This window comes from Vanellus vanellus, assembly GCF_965231255.1.
Source record: "Vanellus vanellus genome assembly, chromosome: 2".
Taxonomy (NCBI): domain Eukaryota; kingdom Metazoa; phylum Chordata; class Aves; order Charadriiformes; family Charadriidae; genus Vanellus; species Vanellus vanellus.
In genome coordinates this window covers 39,586,400-39,610,375 of record NC_138906.1, presented here as the reverse complement: position 1 = coordinate 39,610,375, position 23,976 = coordinate 39,586,400, and the positions used below count along the sequence as shown (strand labels likewise).

The window sequence follows — 23,976 nt, the reverse complement described above, 5'->3', positions numbered from 1 at the left end:
ATCTCTTATTTACCCTGAAGCCCCAGACCATCCAGCAAATATAATGGACTTTTGAAACTTAGGATTCTCAAATGCTAATCTTAAGGTCAAGGACATGTTTGAACCTACAAAGAACATATGGCACTGACACCTATAAAGAACAATTCCCAGGAATATTCAAGAGCGTGCTTGATTCTTCAAGTTGCGATTCTTTAACTGTAACCCTGACCTGACATACAACTGAGCAATTTACCCTCAGAAAGAAAATCCACGGCACTGATACCTGCTGGTACAAGTGGGCCTCTTAGCATTCAGCATTAAAATCAGTTCTTGAAACTCCTGTATCTCAAAGCCTAAATGTCATCTTAATTTTAACCAAGGGACCCATGTGTGCAGGAAAAGACCGCACATAGAACGGGATCCCGTCTGCATCAGGCAGTCTACTCTGAAGAAGCCAGCAGTAACTTCAGCTCTTTAAGCTTTAGATTTCCAAGTGCTAGCAGCATCTCAAACCTTAGCCCTTACCATCATCACAGGAAGGACTCCAACTCTTTTGTAAAGGGGAAGAACATTTTCCCTGCTGACACCAAGCTGCTGCTTAAGGCTGTGGGACTGCAGCATCCACACACAGGCTATGTCTGTCCTACCAAAAAAAATAGAGCCAGGCAGTGAGTTTGAACCTTGCACCTGCTGAATTTGCCCTCTTGTTAGTGGTTACTCCCTGGCATGATTTTGGCCTATGTCAGTGAATACCCACTGTTCAGGCATGGCTTGGAGGCAGTAAGAGCAAAAGATTATTCCCCCTAGGCAGAACGGATGAAACTACACCTGTTCATCTCCCTCCACAGTCCTCCAGCTTTATTGCAACAGGTCTTGTACCCTCAAACACTTTGATATACAACCACTCCTTATGTTGCAGTCTAGGACATGCATTGCACTATCTCGGCCTCGGAGTATGAAAATACCAGTTCGATTACCAGTTTGCATTATTACAGGCACTAAATCACAATTTTTTATTCAGTGCTTCTAAAAAAAAAAATATTCTCAAAGGCCACAGGTGACACCATAGAGCCCTGAGGGAACCCAAGTTAAGTACAATGTAATGTGGACAGGGCAAGTCCATGCTGCTTGGCATGGGAGAGGTCCTTCACCCCAGTTTATTGAGTGACACAGATGTAGTCTTAACTTTCCTAATCTTACCTCCAACATTAGTGCGGACAATATCCTTGATTTCATGGGACAGCTCATGGGATAGCTCCCTAACAGTAGCTCTCTGAAGGCAACTAGTCCTGTAGTGGAACACTTGTGTTAGTGCTAGCGCTCATCCTCATTCAAAGGGAAGTTATCTTTGTTAATAAATCTGCCTCAGAACACAACAGATTCTGAAACTTTACCTTAACTATACCTATAATGAAGTCCCAAAACTTCGTCAAAACAGACCATAAACACAGCTCTTCAAACTTTCCATTCCTGACCAGCCACCAGCCCTTTCTTATATTCCACGAATTCATCCCCACAGCAGAAGCAAACAGAGGACAGCAGACTCCTAACACCACCAGCCCTTTTCTTATGTCTCTTTATCCAGCAGCAAACTCAGTCTGCTTCTTTGAACCCCAAATGCTAAATTTCATCTTCTCTCTCACCCTTATAGTATCTGAAGATAAAACTAAGGTCATGTTCCTATAGCAGAACATAAAGATATTTGTGACTGTTGACATCAGTAGCCTTCCTAGCTCTGCAGGCCTTGCAAAAAAATGAGTTCATCCAATATCCGTACTCCTAACCAGAGAACCCGCACACTGAAAAGAAAGACAGAGTTGATCATTATTGATACCATCAGGCTGCAGTTCTTGCAACTTCAGTGACAACTCAGTTCTTTAGGCTTTAGATTTCCAAAGTCTATCCCTATTCCTACCTTAATTATAAGACTCATGTCTACAACAACAAAAAACCCACCGTAAATAACTGTCCCTTATTGACATCAACCCAGTAACAATACAGGTTCCTCAATATTTGGATTCCTAACCTAATCCTGTTACCTTTTTAAGAACGCCTATGGACCTCAGTCTCCTACAGTTCTTGGACAGCAGCATGTGGTAAATAATATGGATCTTCATGCACATTGGTCATACTCATACCTGCCCTAGAGTAGAACAGAAACAGAAAATAAGGTATCTTCAAATATTGCTGGCAGCAGTGTATGTTTTTCAGGATCTGCAGTTCCAAACCCTACAGCTAACCCTACTCCTCATTCTACCCTTCATCGTAGTAGTAATAAATGGCTCCTACTTTTGAGAACAGAGAGAACACTTTGACCCCAACCTTGTCAGGCCCTGCAGAACCCTGCAATGAAGGCAGCTTCCACTGGTAAGCTTGGTTCCTGACACGCCCGAGTCTAGTGTAAACTGAACCCTGGCAGTTTCTCTGCTTATAACATGCTGCTCATTTCTATTTTAGCTTATAAAGCACAGTCTCCAAGTGACAGAAGCTTTCTTCCTAACTGCAGTCCTTACAACATCCTGCGGTAACCCGGGTGCTTCAGGCTTTGAACTCCCAGTCCTGGTTCCAGCTGTCGCATCAGCATAATTATATCCAGAACACCATGCCTTCAGAGAAAGGTAAAGTATGGTCCCCATGTAAGACCCATTGATCTCGTAAATCTGCAAGCCCTAGAGCATTCAGCAATAATCATAGTTCCCTAAGGTTCAGATTTCTGAATCTTAAACATGATCTTTACTTTAATCAAGGAATTAATCTCTACAGCTAAAGAACATAAAACGTATTGACGCTCTCACTCTTATCTTCATGAGCCCTATAGTCTCTTCATTCCCTTTGGATAGCTGTAGGGGCTATAGCAATGTAATTCCGCTTTGAAGATCCAGTTAGATGGCATTCTTCTCCTTGTATAAGTGTTTTGAATTACCTTCCTACTCAGAGTTTTCATCAGTTCCTGGTTATTGGCAGGGGGGGTCTGTTGGCACTCGAATCTTCTCCCTCTCTCTTCTGCAGACCTTGACTGTGCACTTGTCAATAAAGAAATAAGAAGGCGGCCAGACAGGCTCCTGCGGCCCGTGCCCTTCGAGCAAGGTTTGGGGGGAGTGCAGCATCGAGTGAAAACACCGTAGCCTCTCCAGCTGCTGCCACTGTGGGGAGCTTGAACAGCTGGAGAAGTGCTTTGGACCCTTGTGGACCCTTCTGTGAGCCTTTTCTGTCCTCTCCGGCCCCTTCAGACAGCAGGGCAGCGCCTACCCAGCCGTTAGCAGGATCAGGGGAGCAGATTGCCTTTGCCCTGTCTGTACTCTGTGTGGGGGAGCGTGATACTGGAGGCAGCTGAAGGTAGAGCAGAAGAGGCTGTCTTCATCTGCAGGTGGGAGGGAGGGGGAGAAGAGCAGCAGCCTGGCTGGGTTAGGGAAATGCTCTCCCTCCGGACATGTGAGCCGAGGCAGGGCCCTGTGCAAACACAGTTAGTCATCTCACGGTGTCTCATCTGTACAGGTCTGCCCTGTGCAGTGTTTGAGCTTATCATAAAAGAGAAGACACAGTTGCTCCACAGGCTCTGCAAACTGTCCTCAGTACCTACCTTCACTTTCACCTCCTTGCAGTGGGACTTTAAGCCTTCCTTCAGCCCAGCCATTTATTACCCCAGGCACTCCCGCCACCTCTCCGAGGCCTTACTAATACCAGGGTTCTGCCCAGTACTACACCTGCAATCCCTCCTCCCTCCTGTATCCTAAATTTAACAGTCACACACAGCTCGGGTCTGTCAAGCACCTTGTTTCAGAAGAGATCCCAAACCTGACATGTTCCTTCCCAGAGTCTCAGGCCAAGTGCACCTGCAACTCTGTCTCCTTCGTTAAGCTCAAATGTTGTGTGAGCTTTGAGACTGCTAAGTGTCTAGGAAAGTGTAGTCTTACCTCTTGCTTTGAAATAAAATGAATGTGGTACCAATTCGCCCAGTTTTGTGCTCTGTTAGACCCATTCTGTAGCTTAAACTGACATCAGTTGGCAGAGCAGTGGGTTGAAAGCAAAGCTTTGTCTCCTTTGTAACCTCATTTTTAAAAGGTTTTCCTTTTTCCTGCACTTATGCTCTTTGTCTGCTTCTCTTTTTCAAAATTCTTCTCCTTCCCCAGTAACTCCTGCAGCCTTTATCCAATTCCAACGGTATTTGACAGCAGGAGTGAGATAATTAAGTTTCACAACAACTGGTCTCTGGGTAGAGGAGCCCCAAATCGGTGTCTCACTTGAGGAAACCCTTCAATAGTTCAGTCTTGCCTGCCAGCTGCCTGGTCAGTACACGTGTGCTTCGGAGTCAGACACAGCACGTGCAGCCTCATCTCCCACGCCATGTTCTCAGGAAACAACTCCTTTGGCTCGGTTGCCCCGGCAGGCTCGAAATATTGAAAGCTGACAGCAATGAGTCTCGCAAAGACAGAGGTCTACAGAAGAGATTTCAGCTGTTCCACAGCACTTAGGAAAGTTACTACCTTACAAACCGTCAACTTCATGTAATGTTTTACGAAGCATGGCTAAGACGCTTCTGCTTTATGGGAGGCAAGTCGTCTCACCCCAGCAGCTCCAAGGACCAGCTGTAAGGGGGTACAGGGTTGCGCCCATCACACCAGAAGATGGGGCTAGCTGAATGGCAGATGGGAAGCACGGGTGGACGCCGGCAGCAGGGGGCTGCTGGTGCACCCACAGCACTCCACCAAAAGCCTTCTCCAGTAGCTGGAGGGGAACAAGGTTCCTGCCGAACATCCAGCTGCAGACAGGCTTCGATGCAGTCAGGCACAGGTATCTCACCTGCTTCCAGAGGAGCAGAGCTGCGTTCTACTCGAGGAGAAATGACCTAGCAGGGAAGTTACATCAGCTCAAACACAGACTCCTGGAGCGTCTTTTAAATGACTCTTACTGCTCTCTAGTAGTACCTCATGTGAGATATGTCATCACACTCTGACGAATGCTTTGAAGCAAAGGGAAGATGAAGTCAGACACATCTTTTCTGTGTACTGGAGTACAGGCTTGCATGATAGAGATACATGCTTTGTCTTCTGCTTTAGCAGTCAGTTTTGCAGAGAAAAGTCTACTGTGGCTGGTAGTTTCCTTGAATGGTGAGCGTGGAACAGAGACAATCAGATCTCAGAGGTGCTGCTCAGCCCCAGGTGCAGCAGTGATGGCCACCGTAAGTCTGACATAAGAGATGAAGTGCGTGCAGCGCTAATGAAGCAGGGAGGGGACAGGGTCCTTTTACCTCCACACTCAGTACGCCTCTGAGGACACTGGCCACCAGTTAGCCAAGACAAACGTGGACAATTCATTACATATTTGTGTTTTAAGATGCAGAATCATACTCTTCCCTCCGTCCAACAGATTAGAAACTTGTACCCTCCAAAGACACTCTGCATGGGTATTTCTAAACACTCTTTGTACTGTCATTGAATCCTTAGGATGGGGCAGGTGTTGAAGACCCCAGACTGTGGGACATGGCAAAGCTACCAGTTTGCTCATGGTAGAGGGAAAGGGAGAAGAAGAAGTAGAATGGCTTGTTTGTCTTCCTGGAAAAATAAAAAGTGGTACTAAAGTCTTTCTTGCCTTAAAAAAAACCCTAATTACTGAACTGATCAGAAAAAACAAAGAAAATCATTATTAGTCAAATGTCTGCGTTCAAGGGAGTGGAAAAGTGCTCTGATGGCATTGATTCCTGGATATTGATTGGATTGATATTGTGATTTGTTGCTTTCTCGAGGTTTTACACAGAGGTGGTTCAGGGTGATTGCAGGAAATAAACGTGTGCATAGGCTTGGCTGTGGTAGTATGGGCATCCAAGTGCCAGTCTGAAACTGCTGACATTCAGTAAAACTGTTCAAAGTTTTCCAAGCAGGAAAGTTTCCAGCAATGTCAGGATGGTAATTAGCGATTGATTTTCATTTGGCAGCTTGCCATGTGGTCAGAGTGACAGACACCAGAACTCTTTAACACATTTAATGGGATTTTTCCTTCCATTTACACTATCATAAATTACAAAGCATATTTCACTTCACAAAATAAAACCATTTCCAGATCATTTTTATGACAGTATTAAGTAGTACATAACCTACAACAAATAGTCCTGTAAAAGGCAGGTGGATCTATGGAAGTATTGGGAACTCAGACTATTTAGCATTTGCTCTGCAATCTGGGTTAATCTATCTAGCCCTTAGTTATTTCTCTAGAAGACGACAAATTTACAGTCATACCCTCCACCTCCCTTCATTATCATAGTTACACATATTTTTCAATTTGAATAGAAACATGTGCTCCCTGAAATAATTCAGGAAACCGCATCACTGAGTTACCAAGCATATGATACAAACGATCAAGATGAGGGATTATTATAATTCTTTTTTGTATTGAAAATTGAGTTTGGTAGTAAAGTATGCTGATGTTCTATGCTTGCAGAAACATCTCATGCTGAGAAACAGTTTTAACATTAGGAATAAGTTGCAGTTAGACTATGAACTCTGTACGTCAATATTTGTGAGGGGAGAAAAATATTAAAATTTGGTAATAATTAAATTTACCAACTCCCACATTTCCTACACATTCTTTCTTTCTTTTTTTTTTTTTTTTAACAAACCATCAGGAAACACATTCAAGATAAATACCTACATTTTTAGCAGATTTACTGTACGTTTATAAATACAGAAACATGACAAAACATAACTCGATTTTTACAGAAAAACCAAATCCTTCATAATTAACCCCAAAAAGTGCTAACTTTTCAACAAGGCCAGAAAATATCCAGTGTCCCAGCATCACTTAATTTACATTTTACTGTAATCCAGGATTTTAAAAGATTCTCAATACCATATTTTACATGGGAGTAAAAAACAAACAAAAAAAAAGAAAATACTACACGTTTCGGGAAATTTCAAATGGCTAAAAGTGTACAGTCTTAGGATGCTAGTGCCTAAATGCGAAGAAACCTAAGGAAAGCTGGAATACACACAAGAAAAGAATTCTCCTTTAAAACACTTGCAATGAAAGAGGTATGTCAGGATAATACTGCATTAGTGGTAATTGTTTTCAATATATCATAGCAAAAATGCAGGAAAGAATTATGTGGAAAATAATCAATGCACCGCATTGATTTATAGTTTGTTAAAATAAAATGCCATTCTTTCAGCTAGGTAAAGTAAAAATATCTTTATAATATAGGTTCTGTTTCACAATTGACATATATAATTATGTCTCATGGAGAGGGAAATGTATAGGCGTATACAAGTAACACTGATTAAGTACCTTTTTGCTTCTCTAGCCATATTAAAATATGTTTTGTGTTTCTTAATAAGTTAACAATAAAATTGTTTGCAACTTCTCAAAACAAATATACATCTGAGGCAAGGCAGAAGATACAAGGTAAGAGGATTTTTTCTGACCTTTTTTTTCCCTTCTACAAAAAGGCGTATGTCTATGAGACATAGGCTTTCCCTAAACATTTTGGCATCCATCTGCAACTTTGCAGAAATTGAAGTGCAGTCAAGGAACTTTTCCTTTATGTTTAAAAAAATTTAAAGAAATGTTGTTTTTCCATCCAACTAATTATTTTAAAACAAATGGCTTTGAAGATATGCCCCTCTCTCTCTAAAAGAGAACATCTTCATTTTCTATTAAAATCTGCACAATTAACTTCTGGTACCGCATGTCATTCAGCGTAGCAAGGGTACTGTCCTCCGGAGGTCTCATTAAAGTAGGCCCAAACACTATTCCCAGGTTTTCGGCATTCATAAAATTCTCCTTTTCATGCAAGGTAACCCTAAAATAGAAGAAAACAAAAAAAGTAAGTACTTGTTTACTTCCCAGAAGAAAAGAATATATGCATCTTAATCTGTAGTCCAGCTTCATATCAAGCATTGGTAGATAATGGCATTTTTCAGTAACAATTTTTACTTTCACTCAATATAGTAACTGTTTCCACAATGCAGTTTCAGTGGCGCTGTGAGTTCCAGTGCCTTTAACCACCAGTCCCCACCCCTCCCCGCAACTCTTTAAGTGATTTTTTCCATGTGGCTAACCATTAGGGTATAAGAATTAGTGGCAATTGCTTTTTTGAAAACCATAATCATGGCTTAAGTGATGATGTATAGAGCAGTCCTCCACAGTAACTACAGTTCTCTGGTGTGTTGTACTGGAGGTGCGGATGTGCTTCAAGAACATGAACCCAGATTTTCTTTTGATTACCAGTGATCCCCACGCTTCCAGCCTGCAGGAACGCACCCGTTCACACATTTCTGCCTTGCTGGCTGCCTCAGGCCAACCAACAGCCAAGTGTTTCTGATTACTTGTTATACTTTAGGAGTAGGCTGAAACCTGGAGCAGTCCAGAGAGGTGGCTTGCTGAAGTCACCATCTACCTTTGACAGAGAACAGAAGAGCTTCTAGGAAGGAGCCCAGGCTGTTCTGTTCCCTGACACAGGTCATATAATGTAAATACAAAAAAGGTAGGCTACATGTGGCTGGAAAAAACACAGATTTCCAAGGATGCAGAGAAGTCATCCCTTAGGCCTGCTGGAAAATGCAAGATGTGTTCAGGGCTCCCCTTCAGGTAACAGAGCTGGATCACATCAGTGTTGTCCCAGCAAGCCTTTGGCATTTGGGTTCTGTCCTGAGGGTGCTCTTCCATTGCAGTGTAGAGACAGCCATGGTCCTTGACTGGTCAGAATGCCCCATGGACCAGACACTTGCCGTTACTAAGCAGAGCACGGGTGAAGTTTCATGTCTCCTCCACACACAACTTCTCTGCCAGGGTGGAGCACATTTGGTTCTGGAGCTAGCTCTGCTGGCAATGGCTGAGACCGCCCTTGGCAATTCCCAGCTGGGCAGTGGATTCACTCATGCAATTAGAGGAACACAAAGAGGCTGAAACCAGAAGCAATCTGGACTTCCCCTGTTTGCAAGGTCCTTATATGACTGGGTTTTACTTCTCCTACTGCAAAGAGTGGCTCTGTCACAGAAAAACACTGTTCCTCTTTGCTTTCAGGACAGAAATCTCTTAGTGCCCTCACTCACAGATGTGTCACCGTCTTCTAGCACAGATATGATAGCTGTGCTTTGCAAGGAAAAAAGACAAACCAAGGCTGCTTAGCCCAAGCTGCCTCTGTGCAAGTACAGGTGTAGCACTCTGCTTTCCATCCGTGGCTGTATGCGGCAGAGACGCTGAGCAGCTGTGCAATGCCACATACATCTTACTGGCACCTCTGTGCAGGAGCGCGGGGCTTGCTGCATGGCCTGGGGCGAAAACAGGGGAGATTCACAGCTTCAACTGCAACGTCAGCATGGATGGAGTTGTACGTATTTCACCACAGGGGGGACTGCTCATGCTATTGTATTTCCTCCAGTTTGAGCAAAAAGCTATCAGAAAGATAACTGCAGAAAACAATTAATGAATTGACTGCCAAACTCATTTTTCATCGCTGACATTGTCCTCTGCTGGATTTTCCTGTCCTTTTAACAACAACTCAGTGCAGTTTCTTTTCTGTTGTGAAACAGCGCTGGTGTAGAGGCTCTGATCCTGCAGTCTTTACACAGACTCTTTGACGCCAGTGCATGTTTTTGCTGTGCAGGAAGAGCCCTGTGGGACCAGAGTTGGGACTTTTATGTTTAACCTACAGAAGAGCATAGTCTGGACCGAAAGGATCCTTCCCTCTTTCACAATCAGATCTCTCCGACAGATCTGCCATAGGAACTGACATGCATTTGATTTCTGTGCAGATGCTGAAAGCTACGATTTGGGAAAGGAGAGGAAATTCATTGTGTGACTTGCAAGTATTTGAGAGAGAAAGCTTAATCAGCTGTTTGGAGTATTTTTGTCTCATCAGTAGCTTCAGCTCAACAGCTCAACCAGAGCCTGTACTGCAGTTCAGGGAAAAGAAGGAAGGCAAGTCAATACTTGGCTATTAAAAATTTGCAGCAGGGACATGGAAGTACTGATTCTGTATGCAGGTCCCTGGCTTGCCTACAGCCTCCACGGGCCTTCTTAAAAGCCAACGTGGTTCATCCTGAGTTGTCCACGCATATGTGCTGACAAGGGTGGCTGTTTGCACATCTCATTTCAGCAGTCTGAAGAAGCTCTGGCACGCCCAAATAACGTCTCACCAAAAAGAAAAATTACTCAGTAGTAATGACCTGAGCTGATGCAAAACGAGGAAAAGTCTCTGCATAATGAGAACCTGATTGAGCATGAAACGCACTTCACACAAGCCCTCTGATGCAATTTTACGTGAGTTGAGTTTTTTTTCTTTTCAGGTTGGCATTAATAATGCAAAATAGCGCAGATCAACCCAGAAAGTACTCCAAATTTGCAACCGTGTTGTGAGTAGTGGGACAACTAAGAAGAGATCAATAGTCTTGCTGTACCAGAGGTGAGTAGTTTTATTCCTCCCTTATCCCCTTTTCGGTTGTTTCCAAGTAGCACCATAAACTTTAACCAGAGAAAAAGGAAATCTTGGGCAATATATCCGTAAATTAAGGCCTGCTTTGAGATGGCGGTGCCGGTCTTTACTCAGCTTCGGTTTTTAAAAACTTACCAAGAAGACTTCCTGAGGCATGTACATACCCAAAGTAGCAAAGTGGAGTTAGTATGGTTTTGAAAAACAGTTTTGCCTGAAATTAGTGAAAGTGAGGCACCCTCTTTGTAGCACTCAATAATTTTCCTAGGTACCTAGCTGAAAACTTGGAAAACTCGGCAGTGCGTTCCCAAGCCACTTTCAAAAATGAAATACAGGCACTTTTGAAAATTTTGCATGCCTTATGAAGCCTTATGCATGCCCTATGTATGCCTAAAGAAGCTTTGGAAAGCAAATGAGGCAGTCTGTTTAAAACCAAAAGAGATATATCTGCTAAGAGCCTGTATTGCTTTTACTAGTCGTATAAAAATAGGCCCTGTTTGATTCTTGGCTTAACTGTGATGTGAGCAAACAACTCGTAAGAGACAGCTCTTTCCTTTTAGGGTTGTCTGTCATTCAAGAAGACAAATCAGGAGGTAAGGGGAGGCAGAAGCAAAGCATGATCAAGTGACTTACTGCAGCACATCTAGCACACCTCTGAAGTACCTACCATGCCGGTATTCTTCAGATATTATCTGCCTCAGAGAAGCATGACAAATCTCAATTAACTCTTCAAAGGTTTGCGAGGATCTGCCAGCAAAAGGTTTTATGCTATATGTGCGCATACCTTATATGCTTTTATACAAACATAGCTTGCCTGTGTATTTGTAATATTATTGTTTTAGTGGCAGTGCCGCTAAATGGAAGCTTTATTGGTAATTTCAGTAATATCTCTCTTTCAAAGCAGAAAATTGCGAAGCTCTTCAAGAATTATCCTACATGCCAATTAACTCACTTTTTGAGATGAATCATTAGGTATCTAAGTGTCTCATAGTGAGCAGCAGGGAGTAGCATCAACACTTCATGTATTGCTTCTAGTCGTTCATCAGGATTGGAGATTTCTGTAAAAACACCAAACAGGATTAATGTTAAGTAGGGCTTTCTACTTGTAAACACCAATAATTCAGGAAGCTGAGTTATTAGGGAGTCATTTACAAGTCATTGACTGTGCTTGGAGGAATAAATATTAAACTCAGAAACATGGCACTTATCAGCAACTTCTGCATCCTCAAAGATAAAAGGTTTTACAAAGAAATCAGCGACAAAGACCACCCGATAATCATCTCTATAGTCTGCAGCTCTATCTACAGGCCTGTATAGGTACAGTATCTGATCTTCGTTAAGTGCTTCATAGTATTCTGCCTAGAACTGACTTTTAAAAATTTTACATAAGATTACTTCCATTAGCCTTCCACACCAGATGGGAGTGTGGCTATATGCTTTAGAGATTGTGCTGGTATATATAAGTTGAGCGAGATTGAAATGACATGGAATTATATAAACAAAGATTTCTGTGCATCTTTAAATATATAGGTATCAGTGACCAGAGAGCATCAGTGCTCATTTGGCAAACTCTCTGAAAATCTGAGCAGGATTTATGTCTATTTTACATGAAAAGTATGGATTCCTAAGCTGTGAACTGAGTCAGAGTTATATTTGCTGCATGACTTTCCATACAAATGGCACCAGGAGCTTGAAATTTTAGAAGATTAAGAATCTTTATGACCTGCTTTTAAGAGTACAGTGTATCGATGTGATAGGAACTGCTTCCTTTGGGCATGTTCTTTATGGGACAAGTGATGAGCAAGAATAATTTCTCTGCCAAGGAGGAAGAGGAGAGTGCAGAAGAGCGGTTAGTGTGTTTGCATGGGGAGTGCAAGGTGGGGTAAGGCAGAGGGGAAGGGAAGGCAGCGCAGTCACACAGGCAGACCACTCTTCCTGCTGCTTATCCATATACTGGGTGCCATTTCAAAATTACTAAGGATACTTTTTAAAGAAGAAAGCATGCTACTTCTGAAGACACCTCAGGTCTTTGACATTTTCTGCTAATAATCTGATTTTGATGCAATCCATCTGGTGAGTTTTCATTAGGAACTATCATTATGTGGAAGGCTGTGCCTTGGAGAGCAGAATTTGAGGCAAATCTCAGCTCTCCCTGCCAACATTATGGCAACGAATGCTGCTGTCCTCCTCCCTCTCTGGTAGGGTGCACCCATGACCTGCTGGCTCTGTGCAGGGTGTTCCTGCACGTGCCTCCCATCTGGACACAGGTTAGATACTGTAGGACCTAACGAACAGTGGATGTGCCTGAACTGCGGTGCGGGTGTGGTTTGTGGCGTGCCTCATTGCTCTGGTCCCTCACCGGCTGCAGGAAGGGACCTGCTTGGCAGCGGTACAGATTTGTTGCCAAAGGAGGCCACGATATAGGAGACGGGGAAAATGGTGGGGAACTGGGCAGCATCCTCAAGGCTCACGCTGTTCGCTTAACCCTGACCTGTCACAGATCACCCTGTCTTGCACGTGTCTGTGGCTGTGACACCAGCCCTGGGATGGTGTACCTGCACGATGTCCCATCTGCAATACCATTCAGGCAAAAGTTTCATGTGAAAGAAGGACGTGGCAGAGGTGTAATGAACAGAACGTCCTTGCTTCCAGTTTGTTGTCTGTCTTGTCTTTTTCTTTAACGTGGACAGCTTTATGGATGGGAAATGTAATTAAAGATCGGTACAAATTACTATGCAATACTTACTTGCTGCCTCTATGAACTTGGAATAGGTGTCGTAGGTGATCACGGGAATGGGTAAGTCTCTGAAGTATAGCTTCAGTGCTCCGGTTATGATGTTTATGTCTGGATAAATACTGGCAGAAATATCAGCCTTGTCACCATCTGAAAGGGGAGGAAGAAATCTTTTTGAAACCAGGCTAATTTTGACTGAAGCAAGGCTAGGCTTCTAATTCAGATTTATTGTGTCCGACCTGACAAGAAAAAACGACCTGAAAGCATTTGAAAGGCTTAAATGAGAATATATTGCTACCAACTTTACAGTATATGAATGAGGAATGGTAGTTTCTTTATCTTTTAGTAAACAATTTATTTGCTTGCATCTTTGGAGAGGCTGGTGATTACATTAACAATAATTGCAGTGTACCATTTCACACATGATGTTTTAATGTTGGATGAAAAATCATGTTAATAATATATTTATTGAATTTGGCCCACTTATTCACTGAAAATAAGCTATTAATAACTTGTTCCAATGTTATATTTTGTAGTCGCAGATCAATGCACTGGAGTATGGACCATTCTTTTCATTTTCACTTGGGGAAACAGAGGCACAGAGAAATAACAAATTTCCAATGACTCTCAGGAGACTGGGAGGAAAAATCATAGTAAACATCAAAATCATGTAAGTCCTGAACCAATCTATCTGTACTGATTAGCTAGTAAAAAAGCCACCTTATTTTCTGGATGTCCCCTGATGTCTTCATATTTGACTTACTTATTTATAGCAAAGATTTGAATTTAAATAGACGTGCTATGGCATTTAGCGATACAATTTATTCTGAAATGTGGATCGCAATTTGTTAAATGAATATGGATACTTTTAATGGATGAACAGCTAAATAGATGAATTATGCAACTGAAATGACACACATTTTGTTTGCCACATATTATAACACAGTCAGAACGCCATTATGGAGCACTTTTAATCACGAGCTTAACGTTTACAAGTGTTGCTGGTAAGGCCTTGACTGATGCATGGCTTGCAATGAGTGAAATTACAAGAACTAGCAGCAAGGCTGGATCACTATTATTTTTCAAGTTCAAATAACTACATCTGTCCTGTACTACCTAGTACCCTCACACCCACATTCTTCTCCAGACCACAAAATTCTGCTGTCCTCCCCTCTTGGGACCTGTCCTTGGTGGTCTTCCAGTAGAAAGACTGGGCAGGAGGCTGGTCAAATAGGGGCTGAGGATGTCTGGCTTTAATCCCCAGGAGGGGATTCTTCACCACCTCGCAGGAGGTGGTGAAGATCAGGACCATACGGTGAGTGGGGCGATGTGAGGTTATGCTTGCTTGAACAACAGAGAAGAGTTCGCTTGTATCTGCCAGGAGGTGCCAGCGCAAGCTTGGGCTGCTACCACCGAGGCACTGACGTGCTGTAAAGCCATCGCCGTGCTTGTCTCGCAATAACGAGTGCTTGTAGACATGCCCTGATACAGACAGATGAGCGGGTGTGCTTGATACATGGCGTTTAAGATGGTGATAAAGGCTTTCACAGCAGAGTAAAAGAGTTTATATTGATTGTAGACATTTTATACAAACTTATGGCATTAATCTTGAAGGGATATGTCCTGTCCAATGTATGCACATAATTCTCATTAAGGCTAATAGCACTACATGTTCTCATCAAGAGGAGATTATATGCTTAAGTGTTTAAAACAAGTAGCCTTTCTTGATGCAGCTGAGCAGTCTGAATACATCCATCAGCATTTAATTTAATACAGCATCAATAAGCCCTAGGAGGATGTTTACACTGCCCCAATCTTTTGTTTAATCCACACGTTCCAGGCACGGCAGCATTAGTCTTGTAAAGCTTTGTGTGGAGAGCTCTATTTAATTGATGGACATTGAGCACTCAAAATGCTCCACTGAAAACAGATACCTCCAAGGAGCCAGCAGCTGCATCAGAACAGATACAGCAAAGCAGAAGGTTGCATCTATTATCCAGGTCACCAGTACACTAAATGGAAGCGTTATTTATTTAGTACTTTTACAAAGCAGCCCAGCAAGCTTCCTTAAAGGGGCACTTTAGCGAAAGGTACTTCAAACTACAACATACTTCAAACATACCTCTTATTTACATACTCGCGTACTGTAGGAAAAATGCATTAATTCCCGAGTCAAAGATTTTTCTGTTCACTTCAGAGACAAATGTACATACATTGGAAACACAGTGAAGATTATTTTAAAGTGAGCATAACAATACATCTGTTATAATATACATTTCTGAAATGGTTATTTCGTTGAAGGTGGATTTTTATTTTCCTTTGGTAGATTTTGGATTGTCTTTTTTTTTTTTTTCCTTTCAGTTTCAGCAATTGAAGGCCCTTGGCAGGCTGCACTTATTTCTTATCCTCACCAAATTCCTGGATTTGTATTTTTATTTAAATACACTTAAAATTCAAGAAAGAAAAGTTAATTCATTGCCAGTAAAGTCATGACACGTATTTCACAAAGATCCTCTGCAGTAGCATACTGTATGAACTACATCGATTTTATATGGTATCTTCTGCATTACCACAATCATTTTTTTAACTCTTCGGTACAGTAACTTTCCTCAGATTGTAATTAGTATTTTCAGTATCGTTGCAGTGGCCATATGTTAATACAATCTTTTTTTTTTTTTATTTTGGATTACAAACATATAGTTCATTTCAGCTTTACAAACATAATGCTACCCAAACCCCGTCATTTCTCTTTCCTTGTTACTTTTGACTCTCAACATAGTTTGTTGCATTATGTTGAAGTTTGAATATCTCAAGACAAAGAAGGTCTGTATTCTGTTTCTTAAAGGTTTCAGCTGACTTTGGATGCCATAGAAATATACCAATAGTTTGTTAGAGAATGAAATGGAATAAGTATTACATTCTTAAAGCCTTGGCTACGCCTTCTGAATATGGAATTACATTTCTACTTAGGTTCCTTTTTCCTTAACGCTTTGTTTTTATTGCACGACCTTTGCCATGCTAATGCGCTTCTGTGGTTTTTCTTGGATTTGGCATTTGACAGGTTTTCAGCTACCCTGGCAAAACAGTGTGAGTATGAGTTAGGATGCCTCTAAGTACTCATGTAATATTTAACAGCATAATATTTTTAGCAAGTGTATTGTACCAGCCAGTCATACAAACAAGTGGGGGGACCGAATGCGCTGGTGACAATGGCAGCTCTGTGGATAAAGTGCACAATGAGGGTTTTCTGGATGCCACAACGCCACAGCTCAACAATGCTGACAGAGAGCAACTGTCATTCTACAGCACCAACATTCACCAGATTAAATAAATCCACATTATTCCCCTCCTTCTCGTTACAAATACCACTAAAATGGAACATTGTCCGTGCCTCAGAGAGCCCAACGCTAATTTACAGTAGGGGTATTTACACTGCTTTGGCTTTGGAAGGGAGCCTTAGTTTAAATCAGATGAGGACCAAGTTCTCCCTCTTTTAAAACCCACTATCACAGCTTCATAGGGCCCAAATAATATTGGGTTATACGTGGGATGCCACCTTCTTCCCGAGCTGTTAACTTTTAAACCCACCTCTGCTCTTCTGTTCTCACTATAATTCTTTGGAAGCAACAAGCGGGTGTCCCTTTGGCAAGGCAGAATTAGTCAGCGGGAGGGCTGGCTTCTCTTCATTGTGCCCCTTCAGCTGCGCATGAAATCAGCAGGAGAGGTACCCTACGACCGAGTCATCCCCTGCGCCTCATATCGTAATGTCTTCTGGCTCCTGCGGCTTGATAAAGAGCTTGTGAAACCAGAAAGCTTGATGGCATTATTTGAAGGATGCGTCCTGCATGTTAAATGGGAGGACTCCTGGCTTGTTTATTTTCAAACCCATTTATTAAAAGCTGTATTTCCAGAGATGCAAAAGCATACTGGCATTCTAGCCAGGTGCCTGGGGACTGACTCGGAAACGATGGGCAGGAAGGGACCTCTGTAATGCCAGAGTGCAGTGCTCTGCTAGAGGGCACCACGCCATGTAACCCTTCTCATAAACCCCTCGACTTCCATTTTAAAACTTGTTAAAGTTGTTTCAGAGCCTTACTTTCAGATGGTTAAAAAATTGTCTTTAAATTGTCAACCTAAATTTATTCCTGGCCCGTGTACGTTGTGCCAGGACTAACCATTAGATTAAAGAGTTCTTTTCTCTAGTTCATACCCCCTGCTCTCAGCTTCTCCTTTGACAGGTAACTATCTCAAGCTCTTTTAAAACACATTTACCTTCTGCTATGCAGTGTGCTCCAGAGATGTTTGAGATAGTGATGTTGTCACAGATATTGCTGTTTCTGCTGCAACACCTATCTATTAACCAGAACTGATCGGGAATTTTCCGTTTTATATTTCAGACCCGAATTTTCCTTTTTTTTTGTTACTTTTGAAAAAAAATATGTTAATTTCCTGTCGTGAATGTGGAAACAACAGTTTTGTAAAACTCCCACAAACTTCATTTTCTGGGCAGAAAATGAAATTTGAACAAAAACCTTCCAGGCGTTGCTGGAGGTGAGATCTGCCACCTGTCTCTCAGCTCCCTTTTCTTCCAGTTCTGTCACCTGGGACAGAGATCTGGGATATTCCACATCCTTGGGATAGTCCACTCCCTGCTGATCTGGCTTCTAGGGCTAAGCAGGGATAACCGGGCAGCAGAAAAGCGATGTTCCTGTGGGGCTGGGATGCAAAAGAGAGGGTGGAGTGCCTGTCTCTCTAAACTAGGATCTAACAGGGAAGCAAGCCCTGAGCTGTCAGGTTGGAAGCGTCTTGCCAATTCAACCTTCTGCCAGCTGACAACCACCCTCTAGCTGCACAGCCCACAAGTCAGAACAAAAAAAAAAATCTGTTTTGGTTTTCTTTAAATCCCTTCCTGCAAAAAAAAACCCCAACTCCTTCTGCTTTTCCATCTCAGCTCAGGGAGAAAACATTTTTAAAACTGGAAAGTGAGGTTCTCAGCTTCTGGTCTCAGCAATCCTCTAGTCCTGCAGTTCTCATAACAAGATTTTGTTCACTGTTCCACTGCTTTTAGCATTATTCATGGCAACACTCTCTCTTTCCTTTCTTACCCATTTTCCCTCATGAGATTGTTAAAAGAAAACGAGACACAACTTTTTATCAATTTATGCCCAATGGTTTTCCCCACAGCCTTTGTATGCAAACTCAGTGCTTGCTTTCTCCGCTTCCATCTTTATCCATGCTTTGGAAATCTGATATTGCTAGTGACCTTACTCTTCCTGCTTCTAGATGCTGCTGCCTTTGCCAGCAAATCACACTTTCTTCCTTGCTGTGGGTCTGCTTCAAGTATGTATTGCCACCAGATTATGCCATGAGTATAGGCAATAATAAAAGATCGGCTGTCTAAAACTGAACTGGCTCCAACAGTTCAGAGCATTTGCAAAGGAACCACAGCTGCAGCAGTGTTCAAGTCATGCCCAGACATAAATTTCCATCTGCTTTCTTCAAACCCTTCCCTCTCCAACCTGTGCTTCTCCTTCTGGGTTTCATTCAGGCTGGTACATTTAGAGAAGTCACACACAGAACAAAAGGGTTTGCCAGGCCTGATCTACCTGCGGGGAGCAGAGTGGGACCTACGGGACTGTGACCCTCTCAGTAGCACTGCTTCATGTGGCACACCTAAAACATGGATCTTCCGATGATAGCAGTCGTATCACTATGCACCTCTTGTACCCAAATCACGGCTGACCTATGTGTGTATATGCCTATGTTCACAACTGCAGCATCCAACACGTTTTTAAAATATGTATTTTTCTTTAAAGGGTATTTCAGGATAGCATGAAAACAGTCACTTTGGCAATTCCTAGTTGGACTTTCTTTGCCCGTGACGTCCGCGTGACAAACTGTCTCCAAACAAAAAAGTATTCAGGCACAGTAAGTGTAAGATGTGCCACCCCTAGACCTTGCTGGCCCTGCCCAGCCTCCCCTGGAGCCCCCGCACCTCCTGCCCATGGGTCCCCAGGGCCCTAGTCCCTGCCTGAGCGACAGACACTGTGGCTGCCTCCAGCTGGGTCATGGCCATGCCTGTGCCTGGCCGTGCACCCTTCTGGTCGGTACCCTGACCCTCAGGCTGACCACCTGGCTTGACCTGGACCCGCCTCGTCCCCATGGGCTTGCAGTCACTGGGCTGTGTCTGACCCTATTCCCTAACACGGCAGAGGTAATACCTGAAAAAATTAAGTAGGAAGGAAAACACTATTTATGGGAAAAGAGAAAAATATTTACATAACTCCTTAAATGTACTTGAAAATGTGTTTTCTGGTGATGAAGGCCCGACCCTGCAACCACTTACATATATACTTAAAATTAGTCCTGTGAGCAAAGACTGTGTGCACAACCAGAACCAAGGTAATCACCTAAATCAATTCAGAAGGGCTACTAGTATGGTAATCAGGCAGTGTTTTAATTATTAGTTTTTCAATAAGCTGTACAACCAATCTCCCCATCTGTTGTGCAGATGCAATCACGTGCACAGTGGCATGGTGCTTCCTACAAGGCTACATGCAGCGTGACTTCCCAGTTGGAGTTCCTGGTTCTTAAACTCATAAATAGATTATCATATTGTAAAGCACTGAGTCTACTAAAAATAGAACTAAGAACTTTCCCCTGGTACAATTTAGGCTCATACTTGAACTAGGAGCCTTGGCTATGCTGCTAGGTTGAGCAATCATCCAGTCCCCCGAGCAATTAGCCTTCTGCCTACCATTACTTACTGTTTAATTATTCCATCCAACTATGAAATATGATTTCTTCTTATGAAAAGCAATACAGATTAATTTAAGAACTCAGAAAAGACATGTTGCTTTCTGTACTTCTGCTTATATGACGGTTTCATTACCATGGTACCTATATAAACCCCAAAAGAACTGAAAAGCCATAAAACTGAAAGCGTTGGTTAAAATTGTACATGATTAAAAAATGCTATACCTCGATCAAAGGCCATTTTCACATCTTCAATGTGCTCAGTGAAGCCTGAGACTCTATAGAGGCCTTCGGACTTCAAACCTGAAACAAAAAGTTCTTGGTAAACTTTGCTTCAGTAACCAACAAATATTCAGAATTTAAAACAATAAAGCAAGAACAACAGATCTAGTAAGTGTAGCAAATATTAACTGTAATGTGAATCTCTGGAGCATTTGAGGAAGGATAGAGATAATTTTAAATTATTTTTTAAAGGATTAAAGAATTTTAGAATTTATACTTTCTGATTTTGTTAGGTAAGTGGTTGATTATGTTTGTAGGAAAATATTGCAATTTGCTAATGGTGGGGCACGTGATGTTATCATGATTTATTCATTTTATGTGGGAGATTTTCCTGGATTTGGCTATAATTAAGCTTTAGAGGTCTCCTTTCCTTTTACCAGTTGATTAATGATAAATAGCAACGCAAGTCAGAGACTGCCTTTCCCTATGAGCACATTTGTTCCCAGTTTTGCGGTCAGCTTTTACTTATACACAGCTGATAGATGTGATGGATACCGTTCTTCTCCACATCAGTACATCCCTTTTACAGTTCTTTCACCATTGCTCACTTGCACAACGCTCCCCCCATTGCTCCACACTGACATGAAATGCAGAGCAGCCCAGCAGGGCAGGCACAGCTAGACAAGCAGCGTTACACACATTTATTTTAATCCCAGAGCTCCTTATTGTGACTGTGCGCAGTGATAACCTGCGTATAAGATCCAATACGCTTTGCTTTCTTAAGAACAAAATCAGTATCTTACATAGTTCTACAGGAATTAAAGAAAGAAATTTAAAGACATTGAAAAAACAGAGAGCTGGCAGCAGATTTTATCTTAATCAATAAATTACAAGTAAGTGATTAGATCTCAAATGTAGCGTAGCTTCCTGATATATCAGTGGAGTAAAGCTCTTCTGTCTTAGTCCAAACCGTTCTTTCTATTTGTCCCTGCAATGATGATATAATCCTGGTAGAGCTTTATGGAGCAGTGCAGGGGATTTACTTGTAAAGCTTTGATTCATTTCAGTAGGTGATGTGTGGCTTTGAAATCCCTATGGCCAGTATCAGTGTGTTGCCATGCAGATTACTGTGATGCCATGAGTTCAGCATTATGGGATTCCTGTGCTGAAGCTATGACTAACAGGGAAATTTGGCTTATCGGGAAGCACGACACACACATTTGCTATCCAAAGCAAAAATACGTGATCATTACTGTATTGTGTTGGAGGGGATATGGTATTTCTCCAATCTGGCACGCTTCTGCATAGCAAAAACCTGTCACAAGCTGGAGCTTTGGCTGTGACATGCCATATGAGCCACAGCATCCATCAGTCAGTAGCCGAGCACCATGCGAAACCCTGCGCAGTTTGTGACATACCATGAAACGTCACAGCTTGTGACTTCACTTGTCTGAGTCACTTCCAGTCACTTGTGTACTCTTGCCCATAATGTCCAGAAAGGTTATAAATAGTGGGTTTGATTTAAACTGATTACTCTGAAATTAGAAGTGTCTCTAGGTATGTTAAAAGCAAATAATGAAAAAAGACACATAAACGTGAACTTAAAGTTCACTTTAAAGTTCACCCCTTTCAGAAGTGTAATGTAATACATGTTTTGACATGTTTTCAGAAAGCATTTCAGGAAATTGCATTATGAAATGTCATGATTTAATTTTCCTAGCTAATGCAAAGCAATGGATCACCTACACTAAAAAACCCCACGTTCTCATCCTGTCTTCATTGTGAATGAGCATACCGCCCTGTCCTAGCTTAGCATGTAATTTAAGTCGTCTTCATTTAATTGTGTCTGCTGCTTTCCTAAGCACACAAACCTCTTGCTTCGATCTCTCGAATGCATGAATCCACAACCATCGGCCTCTGGGTATTGTGGGCTTTCACCAGTGTGGTGAGATCGCAGCAGTAGACTCGCTTTATCCTCTTGAGGTCTGGCTGGCAGTCGTTGGGCACATATTTGGAGCACTGCTTATGTACGTTCAACCCACAGTCTGTAAACAAAGTTAGCCATGTTAATTAATCAATGCTAACGCTGATAGGTCTTGTCTAACAGTTTATTTCCTTGGGCCACATGAAGCAAGGGGCATAACTTCCCCATCAGTCAGCAAAGCTAGAATAAATAAGATGGAGATGAGAAGGACAAGCATGGAAATCTCCTGTAAAAAGCTTACGGTGGGCAAAGCAAACTCCAGCATAGTTGTGAAAAAAGCTATAAAAGCTCTGGATGTCCTTCACACACCTCTGAGCTGGAGGTGACCGCTGGTGCAGTCTGGGTCAGTTCACCGCCGGACAAGTAGCTCTAGGTGTTGCATTTGAAACCATGGGACTTAACTTCTGGGTATTTTAGTTCATCCTTTTATAAAATTAGCACAGTAATGACTTTCTTCTGCTGGCTAGCTTATGGCTTAGCGCTGCTAAAGGGTGAGGGACCTGAGATTCACCTGAGCACTCAAATTGTGACAGCACTTTGAGCTAGTCCCTTCCCTTTCCCCACTCCTGTATTTTGGCTTGCTCAACCACATCAGCAGCCTCCCCGTCCCTGTCTCATCGCTCCACTGGTGACTGAAGTGACCCCTGTGTTTAGTCTGTAGGTCAGTTTAGGCATACAGAATGCCGTGAAAGGCATGATGTAAGCAAAAGGGATTCATTTTACAAATGGTTCATGGTGTCTCATTCCAGAGTCAAATCCTACTCTTGGTTGCATGAGTGGGTTTCTATTAACTTAAACATCACTTTTTGATCTCCACAACTTTAATTTTTCTAACAGATTCAAATACTCAGCAGAATCAATGTATAAGCCTCAGTAAAGCATAAGCCTCAGTAAAGCAAACACCTGAGTTACATTATCTCAGAGAACTGTGATTCCTTCCAGTCATGTTAATGCCTTCCCAGTCATGCCCATCCCTGCCAGTACCTTTTGGGCTAACTTAACATGTCTAGTATCATGACTAATAAGTTACTTACTGTTTTCTGTTTTTTTCATATTGATTTACTGCCAGAGCTATTCAAAATGTAAACACGTCTTTATTACTTGCAGCACATTTCAATATTATTCTCTATAAAATATTAATCAAGCAAAATCATATCATCACTACAAACACATCTACACGTTTAATGGAATTGGTGTGGGGTTTTTTTGTGTGTTTCTCCATACAGTTATTACTGCATAATACATTATTGTTCTGTGAAATCTAAACAAATGTGAGCAGCTGCAGTTAGGATCCTCCCTGTATTGTTTTCAGTGCTGTTCTCCAAGCATGTGAAGTTAAATCCAAATGCATCTGTCTACTTAGAGTTAAATGTTGGTAATTTAATGAGGGAGAGTGTTATGTTTCATACTAAATAAATAAGGCTTTTCATAAGTTTAATATTTTATGCATGTGAACAAATACAGCTCTATGCGTTAGTGAGGTTGGTTTTTGCACGCTTGTGTTTGAGATCAAATAGCTTGAAAAGCAAACTACTATTAATTTTCCTGTTTTTTAATGTCCTTCTCATATTCTTTGTGTTACCATTATTCATTTACAGGCTGAAAAAAATGTAGCAGTAACTGAGACTGCACTTATTAAAACTGCATTTCTGAAAGGTATTTTGACCCTTCGAACTGCTGTCTAAATTTTAGGTAACCTCCTCGATGCCAAAGGCAGATGTCAGGGTCAGATGTGTGTGGTGCCAGTCTGAGATCCGGAATGCCTGGAGGTCAGGGCACGGAGAGGTAATACAAAAGCATATTCAGATGAGACACTGAAGGGATTGGAGGTCCTTAGAAAGAAGCTATGAAACCCCATTTCCAGTGCACCAAATACCA

The 23,976-nt window shown here is 42.1% G+C and overlaps 1 protein-coding gene across 1 annotated transcript in view; it reads right to left on the bottom strand.

Annotated features, from left to right (window-relative positions):
* Positions 1 to 5,943: 5,943 nt before the first annotated feature.
* CHN2 (chimerin 2) overlaps positions 5,944 to 23,976 on the bottom strand; it is a 170,439-nt gene continuing 152,406 nt past the window's right edge. The window contains exons 9-13 of the mRNA XM_082499078.1: positions 21,986 to 22,159; positions 20,118 to 20,195; positions 13,149 to 13,286; positions 11,355 to 11,460; positions 5,944 to 7,771 (exon numbers count right to left, since the gene is read on the bottom strand). Coding sequence (XP_082355204.1) covers positions 7,600 to 7,771; positions 11,355 to 11,460; positions 13,149 to 13,286; positions 20,118 to 20,195; positions 21,986 to 22,159 — 668 coding nt within the window. The 3' untranslated portion in view covers positions 5,944 to 7,599. The remainder of the gene's footprint in view (positions 7,772 to 11,354; positions 11,461 to 13,148; positions 13,287 to 20,117; positions 20,196 to 21,985; positions 22,160 to 23,976) is intronic.